General features: G+C 40.0%; 3 protein-coding genes across 5 annotated transcripts; all 3 read left to right on the forward strand.

The window, feature by feature from the left end:
- Positions 1 to 1,077: 1,077 nt before the first annotated feature.
- Positions 1,078 to 3,748, forward strand: LOC113013716 (myelin-oligodendrocyte glycoprotein-like). Its single transcript, XM_026154861.1, has 3 exons — positions 1,078 to 1,267; positions 3,244 to 3,661; positions 3,733 to 3,748. Exons 1-3 carry the CDS (start codon positions 1,195 to 1,197, stop codon positions 3,746 to 3,748), a joined length of 507 nt encoding a protein of 168 aa, XP_026010646.1. The 5' UTR covers positions 1,078 to 1,194.
- Positions 3,749 to 5,442: 1,694 nt separating this feature from the next.
- LOC113012671 (myelin-oligodendrocyte glycoprotein-like) lies at positions 5,443 to 9,419 on the forward strand. Of its 2 annotated transcripts, none has more exons than XM_026152974.1 (6): positions 5,443 to 5,558; positions 6,889 to 6,957; positions 7,832 to 8,209; positions 8,301 to 8,393; positions 8,483 to 8,584; positions 8,663 to 9,419. In XM_026152974.1, the coding sequence occupies exons 1-6, from the start codon at positions 5,468 to 5,470 to the stop codon at positions 8,695 to 8,697; spliced, it is 768 nt and encodes a 255-aa protein (XP_026008759.1). In that variant the 5' UTR covers positions 5,443 to 5,467; the 3' UTR covers positions 8,698 to 9,419. The 2 variants fall into 2 exon arrangements, with proteins under 2 accessions (XP_026008759.1, XP_026008761.1); XM_026152976.1 differs by having other exon boundaries at positions 8,486 to 8,584.
- A 3,548-nt stretch (positions 9,420 to 12,967) lies between these two features.
- Positions 12,968 to 15,484, forward strand: LOC113019007 (myelin-oligodendrocyte glycoprotein-like). 2 transcript variants are annotated; one of them, XM_026162493.1, is made up of 5 exons: positions 12,968 to 13,066; positions 14,593 to 14,970; positions 15,062 to 15,154; positions 15,256 to 15,356; positions 15,431 to 15,484. In XM_026162493.1, exons 1-5 carry the CDS (start codon positions 12,985 to 12,987, stop codon positions 15,467 to 15,469), a joined length of 693 nt encoding a protein of 230 aa, XP_026018278.1. In that variant the 5' UTR covers positions 12,968 to 12,984; the 3' UTR covers positions 15,470 to 15,484. The 2 variants fall into 2 exon arrangements, with proteins under 2 accessions (XP_026018278.1, XP_026018279.1); XM_026162494.1 differs by having other exon boundaries at positions 15,259 to 15,356.
- The last annotated feature ends 257 nt before the right edge of the window (positions 15,485 to 15,741 follow it).

The following is a 15,741-nucleotide window of genomic DNA, read 5'->3' on the forward strand; positions in this document are numbered from 1 at the left end:
TATCATTTTTAAAAAATCCACACCCTCGCCTCTGTAGTCAGCTGACTTTATGGTTTTACCAAGTGATCTGAAACATGAGACTGAACTAAAGAAGCACAAACATCGCTTCCTCTAATTGCCACATTGACTCACCAGTGACTCAGCATGACGCATGTGAAACATGTCCAGTGTTCTGTTTCAGGGACTCGAGTAAGCTCCCCAATCTCAGTGTTCAAATGACAGTTGTAAAATAAATTCACTTGCAGAGTTGATGGTCAACACTATCTAAAAAGACCACGAGTGTTGTTGTACTTCCTTTATAGTCATTTAAAACCTCAGGCAGTGCCTGTGTGACCCATCTGAGTTTAATTCCAGCTCCTGATTTAAGGCTTTTGCATTCATCAAACCATATCTTTAAAGGAGTTTTAGTCCATTCGTTTAAATTATTTTTCTGTTCCAAATATAATTTTTTATCTCCTAATATTGTCTGTAGTGGTGATTTTAATTGTGTCACATCTAAATATTTCCATTTTGCTTCATACAAAGGATCACACCAATAAATTAAGTATCTTAATTGTGCTGCTTTAAAATAGCTTTCTAAGTTTGGGAGGGAAAGTCCACCCCGTTCCTTAGGTAGTTGCAATGTTATTTATCTAACTCTGGGTTTACGGCCCTTCCATATAAATCCCGAAATCATTCTGTTCCATAACGCAAATTGTTTGGCTGGTATGTGTACCGGTATAGATTGAAAAAGGAAAAGCAGTATTCAGCAGTCGCCTCCTTGTTCTGACACACACAACTAAACTATTGACTACACTACACACTAACTACACAAGATTTGCGCTAAACGTCGCAAATCTCTCACATCTCAACCATCGCATTATTGGCTGGACTAGGATAAGGTGGCATCGTTCTAAGCAGCCAGTCACTTACTGACTAGCACTGCAAAACAGAATTGTTAAAGTTTTAATATTAATTTCAATTCAGGTTAGATTTTTTTTTTTGCGCAACGCAGATTTTCTGTGCGCAGAGACCGTGCCAGCAGCAGTGAGCAATTGCGCACGCGCGCAGCTTAGAGGGAACATTGCTCGTTACCGTATCTGGATATTTGAAGACTAACAGGTCATTCATACATACATCCAGTGAGATCGAGGCAGGAGCACAGACAACCTCAGGTTTGATTAATTAATCCACGGACTCCGTGTTCTGTGCACCATGTCTGTCTTCTATTGTGGACTGTGGACTTCTATTCTGTGCTCGGCTTTCAGCGTGTGGACTCTGGCTGGAGGTAAACGTTACTGTCAGCTCACAGCTGTGTGTTCTTCTTCTCCGTGTCGCTGTGAGTGATGACAGTTATCAGTGAGTTACTTTGACACGGAAAGAAGTTTCAACGAGATGATTTAAGCAGGCTCTCCTTTGCGATGAGCGGCTTTACCCCGTTTAAGCGCTCACAGAGGATTAATTATAACGGACAACACTGAACAGGCTGAAAGTGTGAGTGTGAACGTGGTGTCTCTGTTAATACTGCAGGGCCGCGCGTGATTAAAGTGTAATAGAAGACACGTGCTATACTTTGCTGTTTGGCACCAACATCTGACAGGTGTGGAGATCTCCCGGTAAACGTTAAAACCGTCCGCTGAAAAAAAAGAGAGACTTAGAAGCCGCATCTGGCCGTATCCATCCACCCATCCCATATCTATGGAAGCCCGTTACCACCACTAAGGAAAAAAAGGATCTATAACTCGAGTTATTTTCTCGAAATGTTGAGAAAAGTAACTCGAAATTTCGATTTTAGATACTTGATTTTTGGGTTGTTTTTGTTTGTTTGTTTGATTTTTTTTTTATTGCAAACGGGCTTCAATACGTATCCGTCCCATGAGTCAGTCAGTGAGTCACGGAGAATTGTTGTAAAGTATTTCATCAGTTAATCAGCTCAGAATTGATGTGACTGAACAAAAGGACGTTGTGACATTTAATAACAACTCATTTGTTTTAAATGCTTAGATGACATTTGGACTTTCCAAATATAAGCAGCTCTGGTGATTTTGGTGACTTTGTTGTTTATCTGCCATGTAGATCATGTTTGAATAACCACCAATAATCAGTTATTGCCTGATATACCAAGACATCCATTTGTGTTAATCGGTTAGGCTTCTACCCTGCTGTGCTACACATCCTCCACAAAGACAGGTTATGAGTTAAATGTGAAAACAGCTCTGTTTTGTACTTTTAAACGCTCTCTGCTTCTTGCTGTTTCTTCATCTCGTCTTGTAACTCTTAGTACCCCAAAGACTGAAGAAATGGAAGAAGACAAAGGTGATTCTGTTTAAACTGGAGCTGAAACAAACAAAAAACCTTTGCCTTTCCTTGTCATGTCTAATGGTTGACATGTCTCTGGCCTGGGAGGGTTATCATGAGCATTTGATTAACAAATTAATGAAATTAAAGCCGCAGTGTTGAACAGTTTTGAAGAAGGTAATCCAACTTTTTCATGTGTTAAACCAGTTTTGTTACTTGTGGCTTCCTTCAAAAACTTGATGGATGCTTTTGTTTTTGAAGAGGTGATAAAGAATAGAAGTTCAACGAAATTGACAGAACTCAGAAACTCGACCTGTTTATTTGCATGGTTAATCCCTAAAGGGCCGTCTCTCTAAAGAGGAATCACTAAAACTAAGAAATACTCATTGGTTATGTCTGAAATCTCTCAAACGTATAGTGAGTGTTATGGGCCAGAGAAATTTATTTTCTTGAAGTCTTTCAAAGATAGAAATGGCAGAACCTGACTTTATTGAGCTTGTATTCCAGTTTCTTCACATATAAAAGCTGACAGAGTCCCACATATTGAACCTTCAGTGGTGTTGTGACCTATGATGTGCAATGTCACTATCACCCTGTGATCATATGGGTCCTTATGGACACATGACCTGAGGTTTATACACAACCTCAGCCCATGTGAACTCTTACCAGGTCCCAGGCTCCTTAATTCCACTGACTCGGCATCACTTATTAGAACTAAACAAGGCTTTAGGGTGAAACAAATCTCCCATGAGTTCTCTGTTGGTTTTGGAAACATTGAGGAGGACTTGTTTCATTCAATAATTTAGTCCCAGAAACACCTCTGCAGTAACACCACAAAGACTCATGGGGCTGTTCATGATGTTCAGGTCTTCAGTGTGTAACTTTATAGAGTTATACACTGACGATCTGAGGATCTGTGGAAATTCTGTAGGAGTTCAGGAGAATTCATTTTCTGCCTGTTTCCAGGTGAGGTTCTGGTGATCGGTTCAAATCTTCCAATCGTTGCTGCTCCGGGTGATGATGTCATCCTGCCGTGTCACCTGGAGCCCACGTTCGATGTCCAGGGTCTGACGGTGGAGTGGTCCAAACCCGACCTGAAGCCCGACCCGTCGGACCGGCTGAGCCGAGTGGAGTACGTTCACCTGTACAGGGACAGGAAGGAGGTCCCCGACATGAAGATGGCCTCGTACTTCAGGAGGACGGAGCTGTTCATGGACGACATGAAACACGGGAACATTTCACTGAAGATCCTGAACGTGTCGGAGGAAGACAACGGCAGATACAGATGTTTCATCCCCAAGCTGCAGAGCAGAGTGAAAGCTGCTGTTGTTGAACTTGTAGTCGGTGAGAAGATTTGTTTTGGCGATGTTTGTGGTTCCCAACAGTTTTGTGTGTTTTTTCTGTACCATTACAAACCTTCAGTTTTATTTTATTTATTTTTTTCGTGACTTTTAGAGCCAAACCACGTTAAAACCTCAACGACAGAGACGTCGCTCCAAACGCAAGATCATCAGGACAAAACTCTAAGAAACGGTGAGATAACAATCCAGTTCTTCTCCTCATTATTTCTGTTTGGGTGACATTTTTGTGCATTTACCTTTTTTCCTTTGTTGACATCACCAGGGTCTCTGTGGTCATCATTGTCATCGCCTTCATGTCCGTTGCTGCTGTCGCTGCTTTCTTTGCATAATTCTATTAGTGCATTTTTTTAGAAATTAAAAGTAAGAAACAAACAAACAAATAATGTCGATTCTTGCCATCAGACTTAATTGGATTAAAAAAAAAAATCTTTTCAACTGTTTTTTTAAAATCAGAAACAGCCAGAGGCAAATGAGAAAAACACTTTTTATTTTTACTGGATCTTCAGTCAGGTTGGATTCAAACCAACAGCCACCGGGAGACACTCGGGCCCAACAGCACCAAGATCATCTTCTATAACAGGAAGTGAGCCTAATTTGAACTTTGACCCCAGCTCAAGACCATGTCCAGTTTATCGAGCTCATTTTCACATAAAGAAAGTGTAGAACAAGAAAACAGAGACTGGAAGATCAGAGGATGTAAACAGGAAATATTTCTTACAGACGTCTTCAGTCAGAGTTGCTGCTGTCAGACTCTAGAGGATCTGCTTGGAAACATCAAGCAGTGAAACTGATGGATTTCCTCCTTCAATACAAAACTGTGAAGTTCAGCCTGGAGAAGAAACACTCCTCAGCATGTTTAATGAATATTTATTGTAATGTATGTTTGCACTGATTGCCGATCACGCTTCAACTGAGTCGTCCTCGGTCAGAAGGAATGGTACTCCACAGTGATGTAGTTCAAATAACTTTACTAAGGAGGTGGCAGATGACACCAACAGGATGTACAGCGTTGGTAGGGAGGCATTACAGTATTCACATGCAGGTAAAGGGGGTGTGAGTGTGTATATGGGTGTGTGTGTGGTCATATGGTAAGCACGCACACAATATTAACTCACACAGGAATGCAAGTAAATACGTTACTCCTCCGACACACCTCTCATCTGTCCTGAACTGCGCTGAACACGTTCCCAACCGGAAGTACAGATACCGAGGTGCATCATGGGTAACATAGTATAAAACAGCTACAGTGAACAAGCGGACTTTTAACATTTATTTAGTCTCACTGTGTGAACTTATTTAAATGTTATACCTGAGTATTTAAAGAGAACTTAAATCTTCAGTGAGACCTTAAAGCGTCTCCGATGGACAAATTAAAGGGTTAAAATCCCCCCTGATCATTGCTAACTAGACTGAAACAAATCATCCCCAAACACCAAGACTGTTTTGTGTTTAAATATGTTCAGTTTTTTTTTACAGCATCCGATACAGATCAAAGCGTTAAAGGAAATTTAAAGGTTTCTCTCTAGGTATGGCCTCCTTCCATACAATATATTTATTGTGTAAATATGTCTGCAGTTCAAAGTGATGGAGAACAACACTTGTTTATAGCTCAGTGATGGACTTTTATTTAGTAAGACCTACATAACTGGGTGAAAGGGTGTTCCAGCTCATGACTGTGTTGGCTGGTCGTGTTTTCTCCAGGTGTTTCCAGATGTTTCTAGTCAAATGACTAAGGAAAAGAGAGAGAGAGAGATGGGCGGGGCTAAAGAAGTAGCCTACTTGAACGGTCCACGATGATTCGGGTTATTCATTCAAAGAATATACGAGCCATGTCTGTGTACAGCTCGCTGGGTGGAGACTCATCCTCACTGTGGACTTTCATCCTGTGCTCAGCTTTGCTCGTCTGGACTCCCGTTCAAGGTAAACTCACAGCTACATTTCATTCACATTTTCAAGAAATAAACAAGCCGAGTTCCCTTTTAGCAATTCAACTTTGTTGTGTGTCACTGTGAGTAATGACATCAGTTAATTACTTTTGAGACGTAAAATAATGTTAAATTGTGGTGATTATCAGGCAGGTTCTGCCCTGTATGAAGCGGTTTCTTCCCATTTGAGCGTTGATAAGAGTGTTATGTAGGTCGGATAAAGGCGATGATCCACTGAGCATTCTAAAGATGTGTAAAGGTTCGACACGCCTATTTACGTCAGACGCGCCACACCTGTTTCTCACAGCGTAAACAAAACGCGTGCGCCACATTGCTGCCTAGCAACAAGAACGAAATAAGGTAACATGTCCGGTGTGGAAACTCGCTAGAAAACATTAAATATAATCTCTGATATCACGTAATGACACAGTTTGAAATGAGCCGCCATTTCGGCGCAGTTGTAAGGCCTGATCACGTGACTGATTTGTCCAATCAAATTCAGTCACGTGAAAGTCTTGATTTTACATATGTTTCACTTATTCTTGTAAATATTTTTAGTCAGGCTTTCAGTTTAAAGTTTCCATTCTGCGTTAGATTTTAAGTTACTGTCCTACTCCACTGTTTTATGAGGTAAACTCCCTGAACCTACCGTACAAAATAAGAACATAGAAGAAAATCTAGATTAACTTGTACCTTTTTATGGATCTCCTGCTTTGTTCTGAACAGATATGTTCACCTTGGAAGGGAAGGGGTGCTTAATTTGTATGGTACACACATTTGATCTTTCTAAGAATATTCTACTGAGTTGTAAATTTACACATGTCATAAGCTCATTTATTGTTTGGTAATCATGACTCTGCTCTTTTCAGTCTTGATTTAATTCCATCATTGAGTCATTTCTGGGAAAACCCCCACCACACATCCAGTTAGTTAATCACTGGTGACTAGACATAAAAGAAATTCAATTATATAGGGACTTTTGTGTATGGTTTCTTTATTATTATTATTATTATTATTATTATTATTATTATTATTATTATTTTATCTGACCTGTTATCAGGGTCAAGGAATTATTTTGTGAATATTTCTAACTAATCTATATAGAAAGCATTAAACATCACAATTTAATAAAACATTACCGAATATAAGGCAAAAAAAAGATTATATTAATTAATTTCCATATGTTTATATGTTTTTGTTTGTTTGTTTTTAAATATATTCATGTTCAGGCTTCATGTTTTTGTGTATGATGTCAGCTGCTTGTATAATAAAATCTTCTCTATCTTCTCATGATCTCTTCTGAAGTTGTGAATTTCTTTTTCCAGTTATTCCGACGTCCCGTGATGGTACAGGAAGTCTTTCTAGAAGTCCAGAAGTCTTCAGCAGCCAACTTGGTAACGTCTCCACACTGTAGAACTTAATTCACTTAAATTACATTGAATTTGTTTAAGAAATCATGGCCTTACGGGGGGGAAAAATAATGTCAGCAAACGAGGACTGAATTAAACCAACGTCACACAAACCTAATATACTGAATATTTGCGTTGTTGTTTCCACACAAACACCAGAAACCACATCATACATTGTGGTAAGGGGATGAATTTACACTATGTTCCAATATTTTTAGCCGACATATGCGTCCATCATGGCTTTCCACAGATGAGCTAGTTTTGGCTTTAACAACCTAATTCAGAAGAATTTGGTTAAAAGTCTCTGTGGATTAAGGTTTTTTTTTTTTTTTTTTTTTTTTTTTTGTCTTCCTGTGTCTGGTTACTGTAATTTCCTTGTTCTGGATCAGCAGGTACCCACAGGAACCCAGCATTTTACTGTCTGTCTGATGATCTCATGATGATTTCACTTAATTACAGAGATTACTCACAGAGGAAGCTGTTCAGGTTTAGATTAAAGCAGTTACGGACCAGACTGTTTCCCATGATCAAAACTTTGAATCCCTGACACTGCGTGTGTCTGAACCAGCACAGATATGCCTCCATTTAAACCGGATGCATTCAGCTTAATTTATTCTGCTGTAAATTTGCATCCTGATATTGAGATCCCTGTCCTGTTTACCAGTAGACTGAGGAGGACTTCTTTCTTTAAATAATTTGATCTCAGTAAGAAACATTTCTGGAATAACAGCAGAAACACTCATTTGGCTGTTCAAGATCTTCAAGTGTTTGTGTGTGTGTCACTTTACAGAGTTATACACTGAAGATCTGTGGAAGTTCTGTAGGAGTTCAGGAGAATTAATTTTCCATCTGTTTCCAGGTGAGGTTGTGGTGATTGGTTCAAATCTTCCAATCATCGCTGCTCCGGGTGGTGATGTCATCCTGCCGTGTCACCTGGCGCCCATGTTCGATGTCCAGGGTCTGACGGTGGAGTGGTCCAAACCCGACCTGAAGCCCGACCCGTCGGACCGTCTGAGCCGAGTGGAGTACGTTCACCTGTACAGGGACAGGCAGGAGGTCCCCGACATGAAGATGGCCTCGTACTTCAGGAGGACGGAGCTGTTCATGGACGACATGAAACACGGGAACATTTCACTGAAGATCCTGAACGTGTCGGAGGAAGACAACGGCAGATACAGATGTTTCATCCCCAAGCTGCAGAGCAGAGTGAAAGCTGCTGTTGTTGAACTTGTAGTCGGTGAGAAGATTTGTTTTGGCGATGTTTGTGGTTCCAAACTCAAATTTTTATTAACAATTTATGACTCTTATGTTTTTTTTGTGTCTTTTAGACCCAAACTACTGGAAAATCTCATTGACAGAGACACCACTGCATCCCAGAAACGTCCAAACTCCAGATCCTGAGGACACGACTCAGAGAAACAGTGAGGAAAAAAAATCCAGATTTATCTCTGCATCATTTCTGTTTTGGTGACGTTTTTGGTCCATTTGTGGTGACCTTTTTTCACCTCAGCAGGTCGGTCCAGGGTCGCTGTGCTGATCTCCATCATCATCACTGTTTCTTTACTTGTAGTCGCTGCACTTGCTGCTTATTTCTCTCGCCATCACACAAAAGGTACGTCAGAAACAAACACAAACATGTTTTTGCTTCTTGTGCCGTCAGACTGACTCATTATTAAACTTCTTTTAATAGAAGCATTCGGGGGACCAGGGGATCCAAAGTCATAACAATTACTAGTGCTTTGCACAAAGGATTGTTGGTGTTAATGGAGTGGAGAGCGTTGGTTTATCTTTTCTGGATCCTGACAATTTGGTTGGGGATTCAAACAAGCAGCCACAGGAAGACACTTCAGTCCAGCAGCACTGAGATCATCACAAGGTCACTTTTACAAAAGTGTTTAACAACTATCAGATAAAACACAGAGTGAATGCTACACAGTATCTACACAGTAAATAAATGAAAGACGTTACATGTAAGTTATTATCATCATAAATAGAATGAGAGCACGAAGCTCTGCTGAGGAAAGTATTTACTTTAAAAAAAAAAGTTTTCTATTTTGTACGTGTTCGTTTTGTTTTCTTTGTTTGTTTGTACTTTATGAAGTTTGCAAAGCAGTAAATATGTGATAATAATCTGACAGATGTTTACTTTGATTGCACAAACATTATGTAGGAGTCATGGATGAATAACAGGTATTTATTTGTAAATAACTGACTATATAAAACTTGAGCTGATTATTTAATTTTACACTATAGTATATTTCTGACTAACTGGGCAGCTTACCATCTTTCTCTGGGGTCAACTTAAAAAAGCTTTTATTTGGTATAGAAATTCGCAGTTAACCTCGCTGATGTGAAGCATGCACTTGACCATAGATAGAGAGATGGTGTCTTTGATTTTTAAATGTTTGTCTTGACATTTGTTCTACTTATTTTTTATGAACTTTAGTGTGTTTCTTTTATTTGTCTTTAATGTTTAAAATCACCTTCTTCCTGCTCTTTGTAAACTTTGTTTTTAAAGTGTGTTATAAATAAATTATTCCGTGCCTCATATATATTTATTTATTTATTTATCATTTCTGTGTGTTGTTTCCTGTTTGCATTTTATGAAGTTTTCAAACTGTTTGATTAGATGAAAGTTTGTATTTTTGTGAATTATTTTGTGTTTCACAGATATTAAAATGCTCTACAGAGTTTTATTATTCTTAGCTCAGTCTGATGCAGTCATCTCTTACTGCTTTACACACATACACACACTCTTACTCCTTTATGTCTCAATTAATGTCATGTATGATGAAGTTTTCATTAGTCTCATGTTTCTGACAGTTTGATGGGAAACATGCACGTGAGGAGCTACCTGGATTTAATTTGCCAGGTCTGGTAGTCCTCGTCTTGCTCCTTCTCACAAACTAGGTTTCTGGGCCTCATACAAAAACACTCTTAAGCCTCTAAAATAAAAACTAAAACTACATATAAAAAAAACAAAGAGTGACATTTTAGTTAACTAAAATAAAATCTAAAAATTGTCAGAAAATGCAAAACTATAATAACTCTTATAGCCATCTCCAGGACTGTTTTTGTTTTGTTCCAGTTAACATAGGTGCAGACTCGAGTCCTCAGTCCTGTATGTCACTGAATTTGTCAGAGACTGTGGTGGCAGACGATGGAGTTGCAGGCGAGAAGTAGCACCCAAATGCAGGACTCTTGTGGTGAACAGTGAATTTATTTATAAAGTGCACAATGAATCACTATTTACAAGTTCCAGGCACTGGAGTGGCGTGGCGCTTCCTCCCTGATCCACACAGTGCAAGTGTCTATAAAAAGTGCATAGTGAAAACAGCAAACTCCTACCAATACCTAGTGAAGACAAAACACATTGATGACTAGACGATCCTTACTTTAGCGAGGGATTTCTAAAATAGCAGACCACGGCTGTACTGACAAGTCAGAAGGAAGAATCGGCACCGACTGGAGCTCAGCCACACTCTTAAATAAGGCGCTGATGACGAGTGGCAGGTGTGGCTTCCTCCAGCGCAGGAACACTTGCAGGATCACGATCTGGCAACCCAAAACATCTGGGAGCATGGACACAAATACACACACAGGGAGACGGTTGAAAAAAACAACCAAAAGACTACACTCAGAAAAAAAAGCATATTTATACAGAAAGTACAAGTCACAGTGATTTAGTGATCATTAAAATGTGTTCAGAACTGCTGATGGTTCATCTCAGACGCACGATATGATATCCTCGTGTTGGTGTTGTTGGCACATAGATGATGACACACTGCTCTCCCCTTGTGACTGCCGTCAGCAGCAGTTATGCAGTTTATGGTAATTTCATGGGTGTAAGTTACAATAAATACATTAAAGTACTTTCTTTTTAATAAATCATATTTAATGTATACATTTTTGGTTTAACAACACACATTTAAAGGTTTTACAGAATGTTTCCAGGGTGGAACCAATGTTCAGTCTGTTGTTTGAGGTTGACAATATTTTCATTTACACGTCACACTCGGTAGAGAGCAGCATGCTTTCCTTTCTCAGTTGGTGGTAGAGCTATGTAGACGCATGCAAAGAAGTTTCCCGGCTATGGGGAAAGAGTGTGCACTGCGAGATGTGTTTTCATTAACCCCTTCAAGTTCATGCGGCCAATGAGGTTTGCAATTTGTGTTTTATATGTTAGTAGAAAAATTAGATGTTTGTTTGTGACAGAACTGTCAAGTTTATGTTGGTCATTGTAAAGGTCAAATTGAGAATGTTTTTTATGTTGTTGAATAATATGCTTTATTGTTTATTCTCTATGATAGCAACTTATTGTGAAAACTGATCACTCTATGTTGTTTGTACAGTTCAAATGGTATGGTTGGTGCCACTTGTGTCCATTAAATGCAGTAAAAGTCAAGAATGCCTTGAGTCCGTTTTTCAACTTTGAGGAAGCTGACTTTATAATTTGAAAGTATTGGTACTGGTGTTGGCAATACTGTAGTTAATCAGTATTGAGTCGATACCAAAAGTTCGAGGATCACACAGCGTTGCTCAGAACTCTTCATCGTCACCATCATGAAGACCATGAAGAGTTGAGAGTTAATGATCGTTATTCAGGCTACAGACGATCCGCAGTGACATCTTGAACTTAGCTGATTTGTTCGTGAACCCGTGTTAAGTGTTCACATAGTAGACCCACACAGGGTCTCAGATGGATACGTTTATGCAATGCATCATGGGAGTTGTTGTTAATTCCTCCACCAAAACAGTCTTAAAGTAAAAAAAAATAATAAAAAAAAATAGAAGTAAAAAAGTAACTTTTACTTTAAGAATCAGTGACTTACAAATAACATCCCTTTGAATTTGCTTGTGTCTAGACACGTAGGTGTGGGTAAATCCAGAGCCTGTCTGCACACTCACAACGTTACACCGATAAAAAGAAATGCTGAGATCTGACTTCATATCAGGATCTGTTAAAGTTTTTTTTAGCTAACCATAGCGCAGTGAAACACATCGCATATTCAGATGATTTAAATCATTTCACAGAAGAAGGATCAACACATCAGCGGAGACGTTCAGAGGGACTTTCAGCTGATTCAAAATGAATCCAAAGACAGTGAGATTAAAGATTAAATCATAGTAAAAATAAATAAATAAAATATAATCAACAGTATTTTCAGAGGGGTCAGAGCGCTGAGAGAACAATCATGGCAGACAAACAGATGACCAAAGCAAATACAGCAGTATTTTGTCTTTCAGTATCATAAGAGGCACAGCAATATTTTAGTTTTATGGTTTTATTTTGTTCGCTTTGTGTTCTCCTGCAGCATGAGTTAGCATCAATGTTCTGAGTCGTCAAAGTCATGAAGCTTGTGACAAACACCTGTTTTATCTGCCAGCTGAATCTAAAAATAATCACGGGGTTAACCGCGGGGATTTATGGGAGTTTTTGAAGACTTTGGAAACTTTATTTTGTCCCCTTCATCGAGTTACAGTTAAATATTATTGTTTGTTATAGATCATGTTTTTTTCTAACATTTCCGTGGTCCGAGCTTTTCTATAGCAATGAGTAATTATTGTTAACAACAAAGAACAACTGATCTGGTGATCATGTTGTTTGATAACGAACGTTAACGGGTCAAGGCTCCAGGTGTTTCCAGATGTTTCTGGATGTTTCACGTTTGGAGTTCCTGATTTAAAAATTCTGGCATTAAATTGCTAGAGTCAAAAACATGTTTATGTGCGATCATGAGCGCAGTGAGTTTACTGATAGACACGATGAATTGTAAGATTTATTTATTTATTCATTCATATATAAACGAATATCACCAGTTAGCCTGACCACCTGTTAAATCGCGCAAACACTGTGAAGGACAGAAATATGTTCAGCAGCGGAGCAAGTCAGCTGTTGCTGTATTCAACCAATCACAGACGAGTGATGCGGGAATTTAAAGCCAGTCTCGCTTTGACTGAGCAGGAGGCAGAAACACAGACCTGACTGACTCAGTCCGTGCTCTCTCTGCGATGTCTGTGTGCAGCCCGCTCTCTGCCTCGCTGTGGACTTTTATCCTGTGCTCGGCTTTCAGCGTGTGGACTCCAGTTCGAGGTAAACGTTACTGTCAGCTCACAGCTGTGGTTTCTTCTCTGTGTCGCTGTGAGCAAAGACAGTTATCAGTGACTTACTGACACGGAAAGAAGTTTAAACGAGATGATTCAGGTTCGCCCCTGTGATTTGCGGCTTCCCCCCGTTAATATAGCAGGTGGACTGTGTGAGTGTGAACTTGTCAGACTGCTGCTTCTGTTAATGCAGCAGAATTAAAAAATAAATAAATAAATATGTTTAAAAAATATAATAGAGCGTTTTTGTTTCTGACTAACACACAGGATGAAGTCTGTATTGTACTGAGCTGGTGTTCTATCATCACTGAGTGGAAACGACTTCATTTAGAGGGTGTATGAGGAGGATGTGAAGGGTGGAGTAAAAACAGATGATTAGAGTTGGGTTTAAAGGTTTGGGTGGAGCACTGAAGGTTTTATTAACACTCAGTTATTGTTTTTTTTTTTAATCACTGCTCTGTTACAGGTTATCTGAGGCAGAGTCACTGAGCCTAGCATGAAGTAGAACCACACAGCTTTAGTGTACTAAAGTAAGAGAGCTCTGACTGTAAGTGAAACATGCTCTACAGTCTGGTTCAAGCTGAACAAGCTGATTTGATAATAAATCAAACGAGGAGCTTTGACTTTAATAACTCATCTTATAAGACTAACCAAACTAATCAGATACTCTGGTCATGATTCAGCAGCTAGCAATGCCATGTGTGAGTGACTCACAGGAACTTCTGCTCTCTAATCTCATCCATCCATACAGTTTTAACTGATGTGTCTGCAGGACAGGCGTCCGGTGTCAAAATCTGAGTCAGACCAAATATGTGGATCCATCTTGGAAATAAGCAGCTGAGTCTAGTTTCTAGACTTCATGTGTCTGCAGATCACAGGCAATTATTGCTGAGCAGCACGTGTATGTAGGGTTCGTTATATAGTTACAGAAACACATCCTCCACATTATGAGTCATTGTGAAAAACTGACAGAAGGCAGATCTTCTGCTGTTTTGTTGGTTTGCTGTAAGACCACGTCCTGCTGATCCAGTTATCAACATGCTGCAGCTTCATCTCATGATCTTCTTAAACTCTGGGTAGTTCAAAGACTGTCACTGTGACACGAAGCAATGAAAAGAAGTCATGATGACTCAATCAGAAATCTGAATCTGATTAATTAGCACAAAATACTCCATGTCGTTGCTTTCAGTGCCTTTTGCTTTTCTTTGTCTCATCTGATAATCAGCTGAACGTCTCTGAGTTGTGAACATTAGTAAACTGAGCCTCGTCTGCATTTCCTTTAAACAGATTATCAGGTGTGTGTGTGTGTGTGTGTGTGTGTGTGTGTGTGTGTGTGTGTGTGTGTGTGTGTGTGTGTGTGTGTGTGTGTGTGTGTGTGTGTGTGCGCCTCAAAAATCTGACTTGTACCTAAAATGTTCAGTGTGACTAGAAATGTTTTATAGAAACACATTTCTAGTCATGAGGGTCTGTGGGAGTTCAAAGGGTTTAACTTTTTAATTTTCCATCTGTTTCCAGGTGAGGTTGTGGTGATTGGCTCAAATCTTCCAATCATCGCTGCTCCTGGTGATGATGTCATCCTGCCGTGTCACCTGGAGCCCACGTTCGATGTCCAGGGTCTGACGGTGGAGTGGTCCAAACCCGACCTGAAGCCCGACCCGTCGGACCGTCTGAGCCGAGTGGAGTACGTTCACTTGTACAGGGACAGGCAGGAGGTCCCCGACATGAAGATGGCCTCGTACTTCAGGAGGACGGAGCTGTTCATGGACGACATGAAACACGGGAACATTTCACTGAAGATCCTGAACGTGTCGGAGGAAGACAACGGCAGATACAGATGTTTCATCCCCAAGCTGCGGAGCAGAGTGAAAGCTGCTGTTGTTGAACTTGTAGTCGGTGAGGAGATTTGTTTGTTTTGTTTTTTTTAGCCATTTTCAAAGTTTCAGCCTCATTTTACAAACAGACGCTGACTATGTGTCTCTTTTAGATCCAACTGTCTCTGAAACCTCGACGATGGACATGCTGCTGCTTCCTAGAAACCTCCAAACTCCTGATCCTCAAGATGTGACTCAGAGAAATGGTGAGAAAACACTCCAACTGTTCTCTGCATTGTTTCTATTTTTGTGAAGTTTTTTTTTCTAAACTGTATGTTTGTTTTGACCTTGTTCATTTCTACATCAGTAGGTCGTTCCAGGGTCTTTGTGGACGTCGCTTTCATGGCCTTAATATCAGTTGCTGCTTTTGCAGCATATTTTTCCCATCGCCTGGTTCAGAAACAAAAAGTGAGAACCAAACACAAACATGTTGTTGCTTCTTGTGCCCTCAGACTGACTCATTATTTAACTTCTTTTAACAGAAACATCGAGAGGATGAAGGGACCCAAAGCCAGCTATGACAGTCTTGCTGTATTTCTTAAGAGGCTGATGATAATATTTCATGAAGCATTAAAATTTATCTTTACAGGATCTTCACAGCAGACTTATTCCCCCGACTCTGGCCCCATCACCCCCTTCTCCTTCCACCACACTCCTAACCACGCTGAGAGTGTCCGCCTCGTCATAATGCTGAGGTGCTGGTGTCAGTAGAGCATTTGATCTCCGATGCTAGCCTCCAGCCAGCCTCACACTCGGTCTGTCACTGGCCTAGATCTTGTCCATTTCTGCCACT

The sequence above is a fragment of the Astatotilapia calliptera genome, chromosome 3 (genome assembly GCF_900246225.1).
Source record: "Astatotilapia calliptera chromosome 3, fAstCal1.2, whole genome shotgun sequence".
Classification (NCBI taxonomy): Eukaryota; Metazoa; Chordata; class Actinopteri; order Cichliformes; family Cichlidae; genus Astatotilapia; species Astatotilapia calliptera.